This window comes from Furipterus horrens, unplaced genomic scaffold (genome assembly GCF_987537825.1).
Source record: "Furipterus horrens unplaced genomic scaffold, mFurHor1.1.pri manual_scaffold_3, whole genome shotgun sequence".
In the NCBI taxonomy this organism is placed as follows: Eukaryota; Metazoa; Chordata; class Mammalia; order Chiroptera; family Furipteridae; genus Furipterus; species Furipterus horrens.
The window spans coordinates 209,268,055-209,282,651 of NW_028327173.1; the positions used below are offsets into that span (position 1 = coordinate 209,268,055).

At 63.7% G+C, this 14,597-nt stretch overlaps 1 protein-coding gene across 1 annotated transcript; it reads right to left on the reverse strand.

The window, feature by feature from the left end:
* Window positions 1–2,763: 2,763 nt before the first annotated feature.
* SLC25A29 (solute carrier family 25 member 29) lies at window positions 2,764–12,908 on the reverse strand. The gene is made up of 4 exons (XM_090272148.1): window positions 12,730–12,908; window positions 8,569–8,612; window positions 3,797–3,880; window positions 2,764–3,551 (listed from the first exon to the last, which is right to left on the reverse strand). Exons 1-4 carry the CDS (start codon window positions 12,761–12,763, stop codon window positions 2,802–2,804), a joined length of 912 nt encoding a protein of 303 aa, XP_090128274.1. The 5' UTR covers window positions 12,764–12,908; the 3' UTR covers window positions 2,764–2,801.
* Between the last annotated feature and the right edge of the window lie 1,689 nt (window positions 12,909–14,597).

Sequence of the window (14,597 nt, forward strand, 5' to 3'; positions counted from 1 at the left end):
AGACCTGGTATGCGTGGTCACCTCTAGCTGCAAGGGAGTCAGGAAAGTATTTTTATCTGGACACACTGAAGCCCAGAGCCAATTGGGGTTCTAGTAGAAAAGGCAGGAGGACTATTAGGCATCTAGGAGGGTCTACCAACATCCCCTATGAACCTGTGACTACGCCCTTACTTGGAACAGGTCCTTGCAGGTGTAGTAAGTTAAGATGAGATCATACTGAAGTAGCAGGGGCCCTAAGCTAATGACTGATGTCCTTGTAAGAGACGGAGAAGCGCAGGGAAGACCGTGTGAGGATGGAGACAGGGAGTGGGTGGTATGCTTACAAGCCACCACCAGGTGCTGGGAGAGGCAGGGAAAGGTCCTCCCTTAGGACCTCTGGGCCCGGCACTGCTGGCAACTGAAGTTCAGACTTAAGACCTTCCAGACCTTCAAGAGAAGAGACATCTGTGGTTTTAGCCACACATCTCTGAATAACTGTCCAGTGAAAAAAACAGCCAGCACCTAGGCCACGCTGTGGCGAGTGGGGTTGTCCCCACGTGCTGGGACTTGCCCGGGATGTGCCCGGATCCCGGATGTCCTCCAGGAACTGGAGACCATCCACTTAGGGACAGGTGGGCTGGCCAGGGAGGAGGTAGGGTCCAGGCTTCCCCCTTCCATGGCACAGCCCGGGTTCCGTTTCTGTCTTTGTTTTCTTACCACATTAATATATTACTTGTTCCAAATAGAATATACATTTAAGTCAGGGAGAAAATAAATGCGTTAAAGCCCCACACCTCTACCAACCCCCTCTTCCTGCCCGAACTGTTGGTGGTAATTAACTACCAGCGCTCGGGGGTGGGAGTGGGGGGCCCTGGTTTTTAGGATTTCCCTGGGTTCTTGCAGAGGGAAGAGAAGTGAGAGAGGCCAGGGACCTCAGTGGGGGAGGAGCTGCTGCCTGGGAGGGGACCGCTGCATTAACGGGCCCTGTGACGTGCCTGAGGACACCTCGCCCAGGGGTCACCACCAGCCCCTTCCTGGCAGTACCCCTGTCCCTGAAGGCTGCAGACAAGCCCAACCTCACAGGCTGGCGCTGGGGTGTAAAGGCACAAGACTGCTGCTGTCCCTCCTGGAGGCAGAGCTGGGGGCCTCGTCCTGCCGCACCCCAGCGGTGGGCAGAGCTTTTGGGCTGGGCAGTTGGGAAGGAATGAACCTCTTCCCAGACGCAGGGTGCCCAGGACTGACTCCAGGAGGCTGAGCGTTAGTGGGGGTGGGCGACAGGCCTCCAGGAAGCCCCCATGGAGCTCTTACGCTGGGTTAGGTCTAATCTCCGACAGACGCATCCATCTGCCCCCCTCTGGGAGGCCGTTTCTGACCTCAGCTGGTGTCCCTCGATGCCCTCACCACAGCTGGGGACACCCAGATGGGTCACAGCACACGCCACCTGCCGTGCCAGCAGGAGGATGAGCAGGGACCAGGCCTCCCATCACTGGGATAAGCGAACACCTGAGGGGAGCCTGCCGAACGCTGAGGCCTCGTCCAGCGCGTCTGAGTTTTACACGCTTTGCGCTCACGCCTCCATTAGCCCCATACTGCAGATGAGGAAACTGAGGGTCTAGATGTGCCCCCAAATTACCCGAGGTCACACAGCTAGGGCTATCAGGGCCCAAGGACAGACTGCCCAGCAGGCCCCAGGGAGGGGCGTGCAATGAAGCCCCTTGTTCTGTGATACCCCAATGAAACCTGACCCTCATAAAAAAAAACAAACTTTATTCCCTTGGCGGTTTCTGTACAGTAACAACACCCGTGTACAGGGTGGGAGTGTTCCCTCCTTTGGCCACAGCTGCCCCCTGGGGAGAGCCTGTCACACTGCCAAAGCAGCTGAGCCCCACTCGGGGCGAAGACCACCCGCCTCCCCGTCCCCCAACACGGCCACGCTGCACTGGGTGTGCCTTGGTGCCCCGAGCTCACGCCGCAGCCCCAGCCTCTAGTGAGAGCCCGAGCGTGGGCTCAGATCCCCTTCACCCTGGAAGGGCCCAAACCAGCCACACCTGTGCCCGCTAGCCCGCCCTTCACAGCCTCCCAGGACACCAGGCACTGAGGAGCTTGCCCGGGAAAGACACTGCTGGCTGGGGACAGTGGGCTGGAGCTCCAGAAATCAGCTGACCCGTGTCCCCATTTCACGGATGGGCGGCCTGAGGCCCCGAAGGGATGGGGACGCCCTGGCCGCGGCTGTATCAGACTGCCGCCTCTCCTCCCGTTGCCTTTCCTGCTCCCCAGCCCCTATCCCCAGGAGTATACAGAGCCTCCAGAAAACGCATGGCTCCTTGGTGGGACCCCAGGTCAGCCTCACAGGCGTGGCAGTGATAGGGGTGGGCATCCCCAGCCAGCCATATTGAGAAGCTGGGGTGCGCTGGCAGAGCATCGTTTTGACACCAGGAGGTATCCAGAGCTGCCTGTGTCCCCAATGCAGGGACTGGAGAGGTGGCGACAGGGTGCCCTGGAGCTCTGCCAGGGGAGGATGTGCAGGTTCGCGAGTCTCAGGGCAGCCCGTCCGTGGTGGCAGGCGGACGGCGGCCCAGGGCTGGAGGGCTGGCCGGGTCTCTGGCCTCTCCGGCGGCAGTGCCGGCGCTGCAAGGCCCCACTTCGCAGCTGAAAGCCATGAGCAGATGTTTGCAGCTAAGGCAGCCCAGCTGATGGGCCCAGATCTGACTGACGGCGTCCCCAGCCCGGTGTCCCAGCCTCTGGGCAGGGCAGGGCAGTGGCCGGGAGGTGGTCTGGAAAGGGGCCCTGGGGAGGCCACGCCCTATGCGGCGGGGGCGGGGTCACAGGCTGGAGGGCTGGGCCAGCGCAGGCCCGGCCGAGGCAGCAGGCACAGCATCGCCCTCGGGCTGGGCCTCTTCGCCTCGCGTGTACGTGAGCACGATGGTGACGGTGGCGAAGGTGGCGGCATTGACGGGGAAGGCACGCAGCAGCGTGGAGGCCAGCCCACGCGTGAAGACGCGCCAGCCCTCGGCCCGGTAGCTCTGGCGCATGCAGTCGAGGATCCCCTCGTAGCGCGAGGCGCCCCGCAGGCCGTCGGCCTGCAGTCGCGACTTGACCACGTCCATGGGGTAGGTGGAGAGCCAGGACAGGATGCCCGACGTGCCGCCCGCCAGCAGCAGCTTGGGCACCAGCAGGCGGTCGCCCGGCTCGCAGCCCAGGCTGCGCGTCACCACGTCGTAGGTGAGGAAGTAGACGCCGAAGCTGGGGGTCTCGCGCAGCAGCGTGGACACCATGCCCCGGTTGACGCCACGCAGGCCCTCGTGCCGGTAGATCTGTGCCAGGCAGTCCAGGGAGCCCCGGTAGGTGCGCGTGGGGCCCGCGTCCTGCAGCTGCAGCCGCGTCTTGGCCAGCTCCATCGGGCAGCAGATGACGCACTGGATGGCTCCCGCCGCCGCGCCCGCCAGGAACTGGTTCAGCGGCGAGTCGCAGCCCAGGGCGCGCAGGGTGTTGCCCTGCACCCCGAAGACCAGCGCATTGATGAAGGTGAGCCCCATGAGTGGGGAGCCCAGGCCCTTGTACAGGCCCAGCACCTGCGGGACGCAGAGGAGTCACGTGTCCACCTCCTGCTCAGGGGCTTGGGCAGCCGAGACCGCTTCCCCAGGGAATCTCCCAGCAGGTGGATGCACCCCGAGTCCACCCAGGTGTTCAGGAGGGTCAAGCAGAATTGTATTGGAACCATTCCCAAAGTCCCGATTCCCCAAACAGGACCCTGACTCTCCTTCCCCAGCCTGTGGTCTGGCCTGGCCCCCGACCCCCACCTGCCCGGGCCACTCACGCTCTCCTGCTTGATGATGGACTGGAAGCAATGGATGGTCCCTCGGTACTGTGGCTTCTCCAGGCTCTGGACCTGAAGCCGCACCTGGAAGGAGAAAAGCGGGCAACTCGGGACCAGAGCACCCGGCTCCCGCAGCCTGGCACTGATGACCCAGCAGGGGCCAGACCCACAGGGCAGAAGCAAAGTAGCTTTCAGAACTCCAAAGTGGGGCGAGGCCAGGAGGGTATCGGTGAGCAAACAGCCACTGGAGGCCACCCAAGACCTCAGACAGGCAGAGGCTAAGTGTACAGATGGGGATGTGAACAAACCAACTCCTTCTGGAGTCCGGACCGAAGTGTCCTGCTGTGACCTCTGGCCGCCCTCCCTGTCCTCTGTGAGCACATCAAAGCCTTCTAGTTGATGGTGACCTGTAGCCACAATGTTTTTGTCAGCCACAGCAGGACGGCATGACGACGGGCATAAATATCAAACTGGTAATAGTGTCAGTTATCAGCAATCGTCCGTCACAAGACCCCCGGGAGGTATTTGGCCCCTGGCACGCCTGCATCCTTTGTCCCTTTGCCTGTCAGTCATTAGCACCTGAGCTACACTGTGAACAGTGCTGTAAGGGGTCTGGTAGCCAAAAACCTGCGCAGAGCTGCCGGTGGTCTGTTCTGCTCCGACCCAGGCCTCCCGTAAGCCGGGCGCCTGTAATAAACGCTGTATTCCGTGGGGTTGCCTGCGTTGTCTTTCGGTCTTGGACGCCTTCTGGTGCCAGTGGCCCCTGCGGGCCACCCAGCCTCCTATTTCACTGCGTCTGCAGTGTGCTGGCTGCGGAATGAGCGCCTGCCTGGACTCCCACTGTCCTGGTGGCAAATCATGGCCGATGCCAGCGGGGCTCCTGACCTCACATCCTGCCTGTGGATCCCCGGTCGGGCTGGCCCGTGGCTGTGGGCACCAGATCGCTGTGCCTCGGGCTCCTACTCGGGTTCTGCTGGCAGCCCCGTGAGGACAGCGGTCATGAGTTAGTCAAGTCACAGGAAAGCAGCTGACAGCCTCCTTGGGGACCACGTCAGCAACTCTGGGGCCTGGGGATCAGGCCCACGGTCCCGAAGGTCTCACTGTGAAAGCCTCCTTTGTGGACCGCCAGCTTATCTCTGCGTCGGGTAAGCGAGCCCCACAGTGGAGTGGGAGGCACCTTCCATGAACTTAGAATCTGTGTCACAGGGGTGGGGCAAGGTGAAGTCCCACTCCGCCCGGCTCTAACTCAGAAACCATCGCTATGGCCAGGACTGTGCCGCGAGTGCCCGGCTGTGCCAGGCAGCAGGGCAGGGTGTCGGGTGTAGCAATCACTGGCGCGGGTGGGTTCAGCTGCTGCTGTTTCAAACACGGGGAGACCGAAGCTCAGAGGTGTTTCATTTTCCCTTCCATGTTCTGGTGTCTCTGGAGGGACATCTCCCCCCACCCCCGTGACTCCCAACACCACCACTAAGAGGGCTGTGTTAGCAGAGATGATGGGGCTGTCCCCTCATTGGGTTAGCTTTTCCAACACCCCAGCAGTGTCTCTTTAATTTGAGAGAGAGAGAGAGAGAGAGAGAAGCACTGACTTGCTGTTCCCCTCATCAATGCACCACTGGTTGGTTTCTGTATGTGCCCTGACGGGGGATCGAACCTGCAACCTGGGGTATTGGGGCAGCACTCTGACTGAGCAACCCAGCCAGAGGCCCGAGGGGGTCTCTAAGGACAGCTTGGGTCCCACAGGAGACTGCAGAGGCCCATCTCCCCTTTGTTTCTGACCCCTGGCCGGGGCGAGCCCTTGCTCTCTGAGGGACCGGGTCTGGGATGAAGTGTGGCCGAGGGACCCACGTATTGTAATATCAAGAACTGAGAGTCTGAACCCCTTGGGTGACAGGATCTCACTTGAGGACGGCCGGCCCAGCCCTGGAAAAGTGGGCACTCTCACACAAGCCCAGGAGTTTCCCAGCTCCCCTCAGGGCTTGGAGACCCCAACATGAAGACCCCTGACTTAGAGAGGGATGATTTTTCTCAACCAGGCCTTCCCAGGCCCCCAACCGGGACGTGTGCCAGACCCAAGAGCCCTTCCTGCTCTCCCTGTCCCCTGCTAGGGCCTGGAGAGAACTCTGGGGGGCAGGGTGGGGTCCGGTCTCTGGGACTTACTCATCTGTGACAGCTACGTTTCTGCCGTGAAGTGAAAAGTGGTTTTAAGCAACAGAGTTCCACTGTCACATACGGGCAGAGACCGCGGGGCCAGCCCCTCCCAAACCCTCCCCTGCCCCAGGACAGCTACTTCCTGCAGTGTCCCCTGAAGGAGGACAGAAAACGACCTTCGTGTGAAGGCAGTGTGGCTGAGGACCTTGGCTGAGGCTCTAGGCTGGACAGAGGGAAACCAGACTTTAACAAAAGGGACCCTGGCCTTAGGAGGAAGGATGGTGGAGGCCTGGAGGGGGTGGGCTTCGGGGCATCCTCCTTTCCCCACGACCCATAGATGTGTGCCCCCAGCACGTGCGCCCCTCTCCATGTGTTCCATTTCAATTGCAGCTGCAGAGCTACGAAATAACTCCCGCTGTTGCAAATGCAAGAACATATACGGGTCTGTGTACATTTCTGTTTGCCAGTAAAATCATTAATGGGGGAAAAGCTATATGAAGGACTGTGGTTTTTTTAGTTTATATGTCTCTATTGTGGTTACAATTTTTTACAACTTGCATTACTTCTGTCACAGAAAGCCAACCAAAAAAACCTATGTACGTGATGATTAAGGACACTGAAATGTCACCTGCCCACGGGGCCACACTGGCGGAGGGGTTTGGAAAGCAAAGTACATGGTGTGAGAACAGATTTGTCTGTTGGAAGTCATTTGCTTTTCTGCATGCCCCAGTTTTCTTGTAAGGAGTGTGTTTAACTTTTATAATGGCAATGAGCCAGTAAAAAAAATAACAAAGCCATTAAAACGTCAAATGGGTGTGCGCCCAGCACAATGTAACATGCAAGCCCCAGGGTGTGACCCGGGCTGAGGGGCAGCAGGGATTCCTGGGGGCAGGCTTTCTCCTTTTTATCATAAAAACTCATCTTTCTAAGACAGGCCTATTGCTGGGCCACAGTGACCAAAGAAAAAAGAAAATCACAAATGGGCATGAATGGATTTCTTCTTCTAGGTGTCTAGGGGCCAGGTAAGAGGGGTTCCAAAGGGCACCAGCCCAAGGGTACAGAAGCTCCTGCGTCCCAAGTGCCACAGAACGTGCTTGTTCCGGCTCAGGGGCTCTGAGGGGGACGGGCTCCAGGCCGCGTGCTCCTGGCCTGGTGGGGACGGACGGAGGGCCAGGTGGGAGGCTGAGGAAGGGAATCGGGGCCAGTTCTGGGCTGGACGCAGCTTCCAGAGGCCTCTGCAACCCGTGACCCCCATGATGCCACCACAGCGGAACGTGGCCACTGCCAGGCTGTCCTGGGCTGCTCGGCTGTGGGCAGGCCTCCCAGGACACAGCTGGCAGAGCGTGCACAGCCGTGTGGGCGGGCAGTGCCGGGGCCTCACTCTCGGCAGCCCAGAGGGAACACAGGCGCCCCCTGCATGGCCAGGAAGCCTGGCTCTTCGGCCTCCCCCCCAAATCTGCCTGCAGCGGGATGGAAGGAAACCCGGGTTCCTCGGCACCGGCATTTCATCCTGCGTAAATCATACCATGAGCACCGGCCTCCACGGGGCCTCGGCAATCTTGCGCGCCCCTCGCTGTGCAGAGGAGAACATCTGGGCCCAGAGTAAAGGGACAGGGCCACGTCACTGCGCAGATCAGCCAGCAGGTGTCCCCTACCCAGTCCGGGGACGGACCTTTCTCGGGTCAACCAATGCGGAAGGCGAGGCCCTGAAGCCCCCTCTGCTGAAGGGCTCCCAGCCCGGAGTTCACTGTCCTTTCCTTGGCCGAGGACACCCGGGCCCCAGAAAAGAGGAGGCAGGAAGCCCGCTGGTACCCCGGGCAGGGACGCCACGCCTGCCTGCACTGGGCCCTCGCCTGGTGGGGGCGGGGCCAAGGTCAGCGGTCAGGGGACAGAGGCCTGCCCTGGTGCCGCCCTGGCCCTCCGGTGAGCAGGCGGGGCAGGGGTCCGACTTGGCGGGTTTAAGGACGCGAAGCCCCAACAACAGGGACAACCTTAGCTGGGACTTTACAGCGGGAGAACGGATCCCCTGGGTTTCCATCCTGCGGCATCTGAGAACCAGGCAACTGGACAGTTTCTCAGGGCGCAGGGCGTGCGGAGGGGGACCGAGGGCCTGCCCCGCCCCCAGCCGCCTGGCAGGTCCACACGGCCCTCAGCGGTGACGGCTCGGTGTCTGCACAACCACTGTCGCTGCCCCGCGAGGGCCGTGTCCATGGGAAACGCTAACCGGTTTTGTTTTATCTGCTCTTAGTGTTTTCTCTCTGAGCTTTTCTTTCTTTTAAGAAGCCGTCTGGAGGAATTCTACAAGAACAGTGTGGGGGTTCCTGCTCTGGGCGAGGGTAAACCGGTCCCCTGGTCTCAGCTGGCCGAGCCCCAGGTAGACCTTGACGTTCAGCCCCCTCTGGGAGCTGTAGGGACAGATCCAGGAGGAAAGGGCCCCTCGGCCGCCCACCTGGGCGTCACAGAGAACCCTGATTCTACTTTATTCTAGAACCCGTGGGAAGACCTTGAAGGTGTCCCTAAGGTGGACACTGGCAGGGAGCCTCCGGCCACCCCGACCCTGCAGGCTCCTGCCCTGTGTCTGCCCCTCCACGGGCCTAAGACTAAAAGCATGACAAGAGACTCACCTTGACCGTGTCAAAGGGGTGTCCCACCAGCACGCCTGCCACACCTGGAGGAAGAAAGGAGGACATGACCCGGATGCCCCGCGAGGCTGCAGTGCTGGGTGCAGCGCCTGGGGGATGGCGCAGCGGCTGCTCGCTGAGCAGGAGAGGCACCTGCCGTGCGCCTGGCTCCTCCCGTGGGCCCCGCAATCCTCCTTGGGGGCGCACATGAGGTCACGCCAGGATCTGTCCCACTCAAAGCTGCTGCCTCGCCCTGGCCCTGCGGCTCACTGCAGCTGGCAGTGGAAGGTGTCCCTGGGGAGCTGTGTGTGCTGTTTCTAAGATGGTCCCACTGCTCCAGACACCTTCCTGCGTGGGCAGGGCACTCCAGAAATGTTGCACTTGGGGCCGGACCCTCACCCGGAACTGAATTTTCTGTCCACCTACCAGCTGACCAAGCTCACAGAGGACTCAGAGTCTGAGCCTGGTTTCACCTGTGCGGGTGTGAGCACCAGCTCCCCGAGCGGCTGCCCCGGGAAACACCCACCCAGGAGTGGGGAGCTGCCCGGGGCCCGGGGCCCGGCCTGTGGCTCTGCAGTCACGCTCGGTTACGGGCTGGGGGCAAGGCGCTGCCGAAATGCGGCCCCCCCTGGACAAAGGCTCATAAACCCTTCTGAGTCCCTGTGACTGGGCAGCCTGGCTACTCCCCTTCATGGCGGGGACACTGAGGCCCAGAGAGGCTGAGTGACTGCCACACTCTCCTCCCTGGGATTTCATGTGTTTACATCCAGGGCCCTTGTACTGCCACGTGTAATGGAAACAGCTAACGTGTCGCGTTTCTGCCTGCTGTTACTGCTCTTAGTTCTGTACCTCTACTACCTGTCCCTCTTAACACCTGTACAAAAAGGACCTTGAGCCCGTTTGATAGATGAAGAACCTGAGGCACATAGAAGTAACGTGTCTGTGCCACCAACTAGAAATGGTGGGGCTGGGATTCGAACCCCATGACACCCAGGGAAGTGCCCTCTGACGTCCAGCCCTGCACAGGCCACTTCTTCAAGGCCATCGGGGCCAGCCCGGGAAGGGCGGTGGCGACCCCGAAGCCTTCCGGCTCCCAGGCCGCCGCCGAGAAACGCACGCACAGGGTGTTGTTCCTCTCCCGGGGCAGTAACTGATGTGCCCTGCCGGGATGCCTCTGAGCCCTCAGGAATGTCACGGGAGGCGCCAAGGGTGTGCCTTTTCTTTAAAACCACCTGGCCTGGCGCCCCACCAGCCCTGGCATTCTGCAGTCTCTCCCTTTTCTGCTCAGAGAAAGTTCCCACTATTATTTCTTCATCGCTGTCATCAGGCCGGGCCGTTCTCCTCCTGGGGGCCCCCACACCCCTGCACGGGACGGCCCGTCGTCCCTCGGGGCTCTGCGTCTGTGTGTCTGAGCCTGAGAAACACCTCGTTTCCGGAGTCCGAGACCCACCTTTGTGGTCGCCTCATGTTTGGAACTTGAAAACCCTAGTCCCAGCACCTCTCTTTCTGGGGTGCCATTGGAGTTGGGGGGCTTTGGAAGCCGAGTACTTGCCGTGGGCCGCCTGGCCCTCCTGCTCCCTCTGGCTGGGGCCCCTCTCGCCCTCCAAGCCCCTTGCAGGCAGGCCCAGCTGCAGGGCCCCAGGGAGGCCCAGCCGGACCCTGCCTCTGGCTCCAGCCTTGTCTCAGCCCCTGGGCCGGGAGGGGCAGACCCTCACCCACCGGCTGGGGCTGGGAGGCCCCAGGCAAGGACTCCAAGGGCAGACATTTGCAGTCCTACTCTCAGGAACAGGCTGCGTCCCTGGGGCCTGCCTCCCTCAGGCTGCCGGCCCCCAGAGGTCCCTCCAGGCCATCACCCAAGGACCCTGAGGCCACAGCTTCAGCAGCAGAAGCGGCCCCACTCCAAGGCCAGTGCCCACTGCCTTGCGCCAGCTGGCTAAGGGGGCACCCCCCACCCCATGACCTGGGGACACCTGGCAGCAGAGGCGGCACGAGGGGTACCAGGACGACTGACCTGTCCTTCCTATGTGGGCCCCCCCTTCTCACACTGAACTTCCCTCTGTACCTCCCCCCGTCTATGCCCAGCAGGGAGACCCCCATCTGGAGCTCAGGGTCTAAGGGGCAGGCATTCTGAGCCATCCACCAGGTGGGGAGGCCGCTGTCAGTCAAGGTCCTGCCCCGCCTCAGGGCGAGGCACAGTCACCGTCCTGTGCTGTCCTGCCCTCTTGGAAATCTGAATCTAGAGGCCCCAGGCCCCTGAGAAGATGCACTGCCATCCCCTGTCCTGAGCCTCCAGGCACTGACAGCCCTCGCTGGAGGTGGGGGCGTCACCTGCCTCTGGCCCCGGACAGCCTCCCCAGGAGGGCCTGGCACACAGCCCGGCCACTGGCCCTCGGGCTACAGGAAGTGGACAGCCCCTGCCCCGCTGTCGCAGGAGGAGCATGCAGTGACTCTGTACTAGTGCCTCCACCTCGCAGGTCCTGGGTCCTCCTGGGTCAAATCAGACCAGGGGAGGGTCCCAGGGGACTACAACCCTCTGTCCCCTTCCCGGCAGCCACTTCCACCCTCATCCGCCTTGGAGGCGTGAGCCTCAGCTCACAACGCAGGGCGGAAGCTGGGCGCCACCCTCCCTGCACTTGCATGGGGACCCCCGTAGGACAGAGGAGTGGCTGCTGAAGCACCCACAGCTCAGGAGGGCGCTGGGCCCTGGGGCTTGGACAGGATCTCTCCCACGTGCGCCTGGTGAGGACAGATAGAAGGCAGTCCAGGGAGGGACCCCGCCTGGGGCAAGGGCCCAGAGTCACTGAACAGTGGCGTCTGGGGAGCGGGTGTCTAAGCGGGCCTGGCCTTGGGACGAATATTCCAAACCCCAAGCTCCCAGGACACCAGCAGGGAAACAGAAGGAGTTCTGCGCCCTGGGGAGGGAACTCCCATTCCCCCAGAAGCTGGGAAGGGGCGTTGGTCCCTGGACAGCCCTCACCCTCCAGAGCCACTACTGGGGGCTGGCAGAGGAAGGCTGGGGCTCGGGAGGGGCCCGCAGAGGGTGGCTGACACCCAGGGGGAAGGAGGTGAGCACAGTGGGGTCAGAGGGCCGGGCACAGAGCTGAGTGCGGGATCCACAGCGCCCCTCCTCCCTTCCTGTCTCTTCTGGCGCCAGAACTTGGGAGAAATTCTCTGCCGATGTGCCAATAACTCTAGGGTTTCTACCCCCTCCTAGGCTCCAGTTACAGTAACAGTGTGATAAGTGCTTAAGTCCCTTTCCACTTGTCACCCCCAGCACACTCCCTTCACCAGCCTCCTGTCACCCGGGGCTTAAGGCCAGACAGTGGGCACTCCTCTTCCCCCAGGGCGCCCGCCGCTGGCAGGTGCTGGCGCAGAGGCCCGGAGGTCAGCGCTGGCCCGGGCCGGGCCTCCCAGCCAGCCCTCTCCCTGCCACGTCTGCCAGATCGTCGCCAAGTCCCTGAGGGCTAAACCTGGCTCCCCGGTACCACCTGTTGGGTACATTAACTCTCCGAGCAAAAGCCGAGAAGCTGAAGGTCGGGCCACAGCAGAGCCGGGACTTGCCCCCTGACTCGGGACACGGGCTGGGACTGGCCTCCGTGAAGGTGTCCCCGGCGGGGACCCGTCCCCGTGAGCCCAAGGGGCGTGTCAGGCCCACCCCCACACTCGGGGAGAGTCGCCCCCAGTGCCGCCCTTCCAGGGCCCCCGAGGCTAGGCGACAGCAGGTGGTCCGGCGGCTCCAGCTCCGCCCAAAGGGCTGGGCGGGCGGCCGGAGTGCAGCCAGCCTCACCTTCGCGGGCTCAGGTTGGGGACCCCGCTCCGGCTGGGATGGGCGCGGGGGGGTGGGGAGGGGAAGGGAGCGGCGCCCGGGGCCTCGGCGGAGCGGCTGCAGGGGCCGGTGGGGACCCTCCCGGCCGCCCCCGTCTCCGCCGAGTCTGCGCCGCTCCAGGGCCCCAGGCGTCCCGTCCGAGTGCGCCCGAAGGACTCAGACACTTGCCCTCGGGCCTGGTGCCCGCCCACGGCCCCGCGAGCCCCGAGAGGCAGGGGACCCCGGCCCGAGCGCCCGCAGGTGAGCGGGCCATGCCCCTGCGCGGCCGGCTCCGGCCCCCGAGACCCGGGCCCCCCGCGCGCCCGGCCCCGCGCCCGCTCCGCCCGCCGCCTGCTTACCCCCAGCGCAGCCAGCCAGGAAGTCGAGCGCCATGGCAAGGCCCGCCGCCCTTCCTGCACGTCCTTCTGCTTCTCCTTCCCCGGCCCGTTGCCGGCTGGTCGCCGTCGGGAGCCCCCGGCTCGCTGGGCTGGGGCTCGGTCTGCCACCGCGTCCTGGCGCGGCGTCCCGGTCAGACCTGGGGCGGGCGGCGGGGGCGGCGGCGGCGGCCCAGCGAACGACTCCTCAACCGGCGCAGGCTCCTCGCCAGCGGCTCCCGAGCCCTCGAGGCCGTCCTCCCGCCGCCGGTGGTCCCTCGCTTCGGGCAGTGCGTCCCGCCCCTCCAGCCAGCCCCTGGGCTCGGGCGGGGCGCGGGGCGCGGCCAATGGGCGGACGAGGCGCGGACAACGCCCCGGGGCCTGCGCGCCGCCGCCGCGCCTCATTGGCTGGGCGTTTCCGAGGTGGGCGGGGCGTGGGGGACGTAGCGAGAGGACGGGCCGGGGAGGCGCAGGGGCGCTGCAGACAAAGAATGTGCTTCGTGCGCCCGCCCGCGCGCCGCCCGCGGCAGGAGGGACTCTGGGGGTGCGCCGCAGCGGGACCTTGGGGCCCACACCCTAACCACGGCCTGCGAGGCCCGGGAACCTCCCGCGTGTCGGCTGGGCGGGGCGTGGAGTGCGCTCGCCCCGGCCTGGGTCCGGGAGGCTGGGACCTGGGTTCTGATCCCTACTCCGCCGCCGAGCATCAGCGTCCTCGCCTGTGTAACGGGGACACTGCCGCGCTAACGGCCGGGCAGCGCCAGGACCCTCCCGGCCCGCAGGCTCGGACGCAACTAGTTGCGCTTCTCTTCCGGCGGCGAGTCGCACGCCCAGGGAGCCTTCCCTCTCCCGCCTGCGCGCCCTCTGCGCCGTGGGCCTGGGGCTTCTGGGCGCCCGGCCCAACACGCGGGGTCTCAGGGTCTGAGCGCTCGGGCGCTGCGGGCGGCGGGGCGCGACCCTGAAAAAGAAGGGGTCTGGGGCGAGGGGCGCGGCCGGTCCTCGGAGTCCCGGCCGGCGGACTGCATGCAGGGGCCGCGGAAGGCTGCGGAGCGGGGCAGGGTCCTGGACGGGGCCGAAAGCTGCGGGGCGGAACGGGCCAGATCGCAGCGCGTCTCCCCGCGGCGGCCGGGCTTGGGGACGCGGAGCCGAAGCGCGCGGGGCTCCGGCCACGGCGGGGAGCTGGGCGGTGGGAGGAGGGGTAAGCAGGAACCGAACCCACAGCCTCCCCACGCAGCCCGGGAGCCCTCGAGAGTGGGTCCGCTGCCTGGTCCCTGGGGACTGTCCCGCACAGGCACTTCCCCTCCCCGCCCCCCGCGCCTCCTGACGTCCGGGCCGTCCGGTTGGAGCTGCGCTTGGCTGGCCGCTTTCTCCTTCCCAGCGAGAGGCAGATAACAGCGAAGCCGGGGCCAACCTCCTTGTTCACCCGCCGGCAGGCAGGACCACGCGGCGGAGTTTCCGGTCTCGCAGCGCACAGTTTACTCTCATTGACCGGTTCTGATGTTCGGGTGGGGGTTGCAATGGGGATTCCTCACGGACAGGCCTCAAGGATGACCCATGTCTAGTACTGGAGGGTGAATATGAGGCCAGTGTAAGCAGTGAAGCAGAGGGACACAGAGGCCACCTGGAAGCCAACCATCGGTGGGGTTTTTGTTGATCCTTCCTAGACTTTAGTAGCACAATCATTAAAAAGAGACCCAAACCCAGGTCTGCTGACTCCTAGTCCAGTGCTCGTGATGGCTGGTGGGCCCTGAATTAGGGGTCTGGAGGCCTGGGTTTGAATATCGCCAGCCTCTGACCCTGTTCATGCCTCGTGGGACGAGAGGGTGGCGAGGAAGAGTGGCCAGTTGTAAGAAATT

Bases quoted from the DNA above. Each gene is read 5' to 3' on its own strand.
- SLC25A29 (XM_090272148.1), bottom strand. From the start codon at position 12,763: ATGGCGCTCGACTTCCTGGCTGGCTGCGCTGGGG. The intron at 3,881-8,568 runs GTGAGTCTCTTG...TTCTCCTTCCAG, and splicing joins ACCCCTTTGACACGGTCAAG to GTGCGGCTTCAGGTCCAGAG. The intron at 3,552-3,796 runs GTGAGTGGCCCG...TGCGTCCCGCAG, and splicing joins CCATCATCAAGCAGGAGAGC to GTGCTGGGCCTGTACAAGGG.